Raw genomic sequence first — 6,401 nt, 5'->3', positions numbered from 1 at the left:
CGCACCTTCTGTTTACGCAAAACATAACACATGTTTACACATGCATAAACGTGTCCCATAATCGCGCGGACGCACGCGCCCCACTGGCCCGACCTGACCACGCGCGCGTGACCACTACCCTGGCTGGGGCTTCCCATGCCTACGGAAGCTCTGGGCTTCCATTACCAACATCATATATATATAGCGTGCCAACGTTACGATCCCAGTGAGGAAAGCGGTCGATGATGGCGCGAGGGGAGGGGTTGGTGGTGCTAGTGAGGGGGAAGGGATGGCGGGGACACAGAAGAGTGGCGAGGGGGAGGCTGGGGCAACGGGGCCGCACATGAGGAAGAGTGGGAGGGATAATGAATGATCGAAATATTATTATCAATTGAATTTGAGTGAGTAAAAGAGGGGTTATCCAGTGATCTAGATCATTGATTTTGATGGTATGTTAAATCTGGATACAATTTGTTTGGTGGATTTAGTGGAGATTACAGATATGAGGGTGATTTAGTTGGATGAGTTTTCAAAATTTAAACTGGTGGATTATATAGTGCCATAGATGCACATAAAGAGAGACGAAGGAGAACTATTGAAGTAATATAATTGAGCATCTATTATAACATCTCAATGTATAGATCTTTTAATTTATAAGATGTATTTTCATGCAGGGTCCATTTAGGAACCTGTCATTAGTATAAGCTTACATGATCAGTTACAAACCCTAACATCAGAGAAACAACAGAGAAAAAAATAAAAGAAGGGACTAAAACAAAAACTATATCGACATCCAACTCGATCAAATTCACCGAGAATTCAAATACATTTACGCCCCGTTTGGATCATTGGAATTGAATTCCATTTTAATAATAGTAATTTAGGCATATATCAATTAAGCTAATTCGATTTTATACAAAATATATTTATATACTATTATTAGCAAGATGTCGGAGATATTTATATGCTACATTTTTACTATAGATGAGTGAGACGAAGAGTGTCATGTAAGTTACAGAGTAGAAACAAATTCTACTAATGCATAAAATCATTTCCCACCCTCTACCCCATGAATTTGAGATAGACTTATATCTAAACTTTAGAAAGTGGTGGAATGTCAAAATCCAAACTAAATAAGTTACTTTATTGAGTGAATTCTAATTCCTCTAAAATGAAGGGATCCAAACGCCCCGTTAGTTTTGTTGGATTTCTGCTTAACTAGTTACCTAACCCGGCGATTAATTTCTTCTTTTTGTTCTTGCATCTCTACTTGATCAGTTTGCTTTTGGTGGTACTTGTGCCTTAATTAAAAGAACTCACTGGGGTCCCCTAATGGCACCACGTCGGTCATGAGCCCCACCTCAGCGTGCCCCATGCCGTCGTCCAGCAGCCATCTCTCCAGCATCGAGAACGCCGGCGCGGAGCCCGCGCCGACCGAGCTGCCGGCCATCTTGCTGGTCTCCGTCGAGCACTCGGGGGTCTGCGCCGCCGTGTTCGCGGCCGCCCCGCCACTGTGGCTCGCCGACGCAGACGCCGTGCCCTCACCGGAGCACTGCGGCCGCTGGCGCGTCGTGGCCGTCGTCGACGTCGAACCCGACGCCTCCGGCCCCTTGCCGCTGCCCGGGCGCAGCCACCCCTCCAGCAGCCGCGCGATGTTGTCGGCGCTAGACGCGTACGTCGCGCACCCCGGAGCCGTCGGCAGAGGCTCCACCTTGGCCAGCGGCGTCGCCGAAGGCTCCAGCGAGAGCGCGTCGCGCAGAGCCTGCCGCGCCGTGTGGATGTCAGTCTGCAGCCGCCGCTCCCACTGCCCCTTGGGAACGGCCGGGCGCTTCCCTCCCGCGCCCCCTTCGCCGCCCTGCATGTTCTTCAGCTTCTTCTTAAGATGCGTGTTCCAGTAGTTCTTGATATCGTTGTCCGTCCTCTTCGGCAAGTAGGATGCTATGGCCGCCCACCTGCACGACACATCAACAAGTGCACGGCATGCAGATCAACAAGCTCAGCACACGATCACCTCGTGCCGTGGATGATTTGGTTTGTCCGATCCATTTGTTACAGCGGAAAAAACAAAACGGGAACAAAAGCTTTAAGACGACGACAGGCGAGTGACCATCACCTGTTGCCAAGGAGAGCCTGGAGGTGGACGATGAGCTTCTCCTCCTGCTCGGTAAAGTTGCCGCGCTTGATTCCCGGCCGGAGGTAGTTTGTCCACCGCAATCGGCAGCTCTTGCTGCACCGCATCAGCCCTGCACACACGCGCACACGTGCCGACCAAACCAACAAACAAACAAAAAAATCAAGTAAGCTCGGAGCTTGGATCTTGAAAGGCAATTCCATCCGCCGCGCGCGTCATCAAGCCCTGCATCACCAGATGATTCATCACACACCGGTGTTGGTCGGCACGGCGCGCCAGTTCCCGGGGCCGTGCTCCTGGACATAGGAGACGAGCATGAGGTCCTCCTCGGGGGTCCACGGGCCTTTCTTCACCCCCATCTTGTCGCAGCACGGCGGCCTCCCCATGCCACTGCACCGCCTCCTTTTCCACTCCGGCAGCTAGCTAGCTACTCGACCTGTCTTGAGCGTGGCGGTTGGTGAGCTCGACCGCTTGCTCAGGCTCAGAGATCAAAGCACCGATCGATCGATTCCGTGGAGACGAGTAGAGAGATAAAAGGAGTGGGGGCAGGATGCTTATATATACACACACGCACAGCACGAGCGAAGCTACGGCGAGAGAAAGAAGAGAGCTATTGTACAGTAGTGGCTGGCACACACACACTGGAAGTCTGGAACACAGTTTGACCCCGGGAGAATGCTGAGCTAATAATCAACGGACAACGGCGACGTGACATATGTTACATCCACATGCCCTTATGGGCACAGCACAGATAGATGGGTAGATGTGCACAGCGCGGCAACTCAAAAGGGACGGGAGAAACAGGGCCGGGAGAGGCCAACCCGCAATGGCGTGTCTCACGTCTGAACCCGATCGACGGGTTTGGTAGCTAGTCTGGATTGTTTTTTTTTTCGCATAGCCTGGATTGTTTTATTTGCTTTTCCGTGGATATGTTTTTAAAATTTTATGGTGTAATTACAATTAAATGTGTTCAGCTGTTCTCTGCGTCTTTTTCCCTGCACATGAATGGCTGATTGCACAGGGTAATTAATTTGAATACCTTCCTAAGTAGCTAGTGAATCAAATAAGGAGGTAAACGTCCCGAGAAAGGGGACGAACTTCGCCGGACTATCTTTCCGGTACCTTCACTCTCAAAGGAGGACGGAAAGAAACACGCCATCGCAACAACTCTGTTCTACCCGACATCCTCTTCATCAGGTGGAGATTGGAGTCGTCTCCCATATCTGACGATGAGCCGACCGTGCAAGGGGAAGAACCTTCCCAGCGTGAAGCACGGCGACGAAGGAACAAATGCCGGAATATTCAGCGACATCACGAGGCTGGTGAGCGGGACCCAGCGCAGCCCGTATCCCGGGATGAAGTTTCAGAAGTGGGAGAAACTCCCGACGAGCGAATATACCGAGAAAGACGGAATTCTCGCCGGCGTGATCGCCGACAGGCTCAGGACCAAGAGCGGGAGCAAGCCGAGCAGGGCGTGAGGTTGCGCCGAGAGAGCCCTCTTTTCGCTCGGAACCTGAACCCCGACTTCGCCCGTGCAATAAACACGCCGAGTGAAGTCAGAGAAGTGCTGACCCAGATAGCTGATGGCCTCCCGCGAACTCCAGACGTAGAAGGCTACCGATTACTGCTTACTCGAGCAGCTAATCACCTTCTGCCCATTACTCACCTCCCGAGCTACCTCCGCCACGCCATCAACATTCGATGTGACGCGCGGAGCTCCATCAACGCTTCACGCGATCGACGACACAAAAATGAGATAAGGCACCGGGAGGAGTATGACCGGGACCACGGCATCCCGGCTCGAAGTCACGCCACCCGAGTTGAGTCGGCTATGGCCTCAACTAGTCGCCCGATCCGGGGACGGTCGAGACGACACACCACCGACTCCCCTCCCTAGGACCGACATCATGAATGACGACAAGAAGACACATGTGGAGTCTCCGCGCTTACTCCGCGTCTCCGGGCCATCCAGTGGCCCCCTAACTTTAAAGTCTCCAACGTTGACAAGTACGAGCCTAAGCAGGACCTGGGGGCTGGTTGGTCGTCTACACGACCGCCGCTCGGGCCGTCGGGGCAACAGAAGACGTAATGACAGCATATTTGCCCATCGTCCTGGGGCAAGATGCACTGCAGTGGCTACGGCATCTGCCACGTCACTGCATCGACGATTGGAGCGACTTCAGTCGGTGGTTTGCCGCCAACTTCCAGTCCCTCTCTGACAAGCCGGCACAACCATGGGACCTCAAATCCATCAGGCGCCAGGGCGATGAAACACTTCGGTCATACCTCAAGAGGTTTCAGACCATGTGAAACCGCATCCCCGAAGTCACCGAGGCAGCGGTGATTGAAGATTTCTACAGGGGGTCCAATGACTCGGCCTTTGTCCGAGCCATAATGCAGAAAGCGCCGACCACCTCCGAACAACTATTTCGTGAGGCAGACCTTTACATCACCGCTGACGAGCGGGCCCAGGACCTCATCGGAGGTACGAAACCTGCACCACGACGCGACACGAACCAGCAACCTGGCAAGCGCTGGGAGAAGAGGCCTCGTGAGGAGGTACATGTCGTCGGGCCACCCGTTGCTCGAGCCCGAGGTGCGCCCCACGGAGGCGAACGAACACTGGATGACAACCTCGACGCCCAGTGCCCGTACCTCAAGGATATGCGCCACACCCTACGGAACTGTAGGGATTTCAAGCACTCTGTCGGACACGGCCGACCGTTCCAGCCTCTACCACCTCCCTCACCGCGAGAGGGCCTGGCAAGCCCAAGCAGCCTCAGCAGTAAGAAGGGGGAGGAGGTGGGGCATTCCCTCGCGTCGACAAGGAGGTTGAAAGGGAAATAGGGTCAAACCTTTTCCTAAATGATTTTGGTGGTTGAAATGCCCAACATAAATAATTGGACTAACTAGTTTGCTCTAGATTATATGTTCTACAGGTGCCAAAGGTTCAGCACAAACCAATAAAAAGATATAAAGTTAGGGTTCAAAAGAAAGGAGCAAAAGAAACCGAAGTGAACCCTGGTCTGGCGCACCGGACTGTCCAGTGTGCCACCGGACAGTGTCTGGTGCACCAGGGTGGATCGACTTCAAACTCTTCACCTTCGGGTTTCTGAGGCCGCGCTCCGCTATAATTCATCGGACTGTCCGGTGTGCCAGCGGAGCAACGGCTCCCAAGCGCAACGGTCGACTCCAACGGTCGCCTGCAACGTGAACAGTGTGCAGACAGTTCGCGCAGAGTCAGAGCAGTGCCAGAAGGCGCACCGGACAGTGAACAGTGTCTGTCCGGTGTGGCACCGGACTGTCTGGTGCCCCAAGCTGTCAGAGCTCCAATGATCGAAACCGTCAGAACCCTAACGGTTGGGTGACGTGGTTGGCGCACCGGACAGTGTCCGGTGGCGCACCGGACTGTCCGGTGCGCCCATCGACAGCAGCCCTCCCCAACGACTGTTTTGGTGGTTGGGGCTATAAATACCCCGAACCACCTCTATTCAAGGCATCCAAGTTTTCAACATATTGCATTCAATACAAGAGCTCTAGACTTCACTCCAAGACACAAATAAGAGATCAAATCCTCTCCAAAGTCCAAAACCACTCCAAACACTTAGTGACTTGTGAGAGAGAGATTTTCGTGTTCATTTGAGTTCTTGTCGCTTGGATCGCTTTCTTCTTCCTCATTCTTGTTCTCAAGGCACTTGTAATCAAAGCAAGAGACACCGATTGTGTGGTGGTCCTTGTGAGGGGTCTAAGTGACCCGTTTGATTAAGGATAAAGCTCACTCGGTCTAAATGACTGTTTGAGAGAGGGAAAGGGTTGAAAGAGACCCGGTCTTTGTGACCACCTCAACGGGGATTAGGTTTGCAAGAACCGAACCTCGGTAAAACAAATCATCGTGTCTCTCTCTTCATTTGCTTGTGATTTGTTTTCACCCTCTCTTTTGAACTTGATTTTATTTCTAACGCTAACCCCGGCTTGTAGTTGTGCTTAAAGTTTGTAAACTTCAGTTTTCGCCTATTCACCCCCCCTCTAGGCGACTTTCAGAGGTCAACGTCGTCTTCAGAGGGCACGGAGCGCAGAAGAACAGGAGGCAGCAGAAGCTCAACGACCGATAGGTCCTGGCGGCAACCACCTGTGGTCAGAGCACGCAATAACCTTCAGCCGGGCGGATCAGTGGCTCAACTTTGACCACCTCGGCAAGTACCCGCTCCTTGTTGATCCAGTGATCCGAGAGAGCCGGGTGAAGAAAGTACTAGTGGACGGGGGAAGTAGCATTAACGTTACTTTCCCCTGG

At 52.6% G+C, this 6,401-nt stretch overlaps 1 protein-coding gene across 1 annotated transcript; it reads right to left on the bottom strand.

The window, feature by feature from the left end:
- Nucleotides 1–602: 602 nt before the first annotated feature.
- Nucleotides 603–2,811, bottom strand: LOC103632739 (myb-related protein 306). Its single transcript, XM_008654481.4, has 3 exons — nucleotides 2,364–2,811; nucleotides 2,093–2,222; nucleotides 603–1,931 (listed from the first exon to the last, which is right to left on the bottom strand). Exons 1-3 carry the CDS (start codon nucleotides 2,494–2,496, stop codon nucleotides 1,286–1,288), a joined length of 909 nt encoding a protein of 302 aa, XP_008652703.1. The 5' UTR covers nucleotides 2,497–2,811; the 3' UTR covers nucleotides 603–1,285.
- Nucleotides 2,812–6,401: the final 3,590 nt, after the last annotated feature.

The sequence above is a fragment of the Zea mays genome, chromosome 7 (assembly GCF_902167145.1).
Source record: "Zea mays cultivar B73 chromosome 7, Zm-B73-REFERENCE-NAM-5.0, whole genome shotgun sequence".
Classification (NCBI taxonomy): Eukaryota; Viridiplantae; Streptophyta; class Magnoliopsida; order Poales; family Poaceae; genus Zea; species Zea mays.
This window is presented reverse-complemented; position numbering and strand designations above follow the sequence as displayed.

Coding starts and splice junctions, on each gene's coding strand:
- LOC103632739 (XM_008654481.4), bottom strand. CDS start 2,496: ATGGGGAGGCCGCCGTGCTGCGACAAGATGGGGGTGAAGAAAGGCCCG. Junction 2,223..2,363: donor CGCCGTGCCGACCAACACCG/GTGTGTGATGAA, acceptor GCGTGTGTGCAG/GGCTGATGCGGTGCAGCAAG. Junction 1,932..2,092: donor CAGGCTCTCCTTGGCAACAG/GTGATGGTCACT, acceptor TGTGTCGTGCAG/GTGGGCGGCCATAGCATCCT.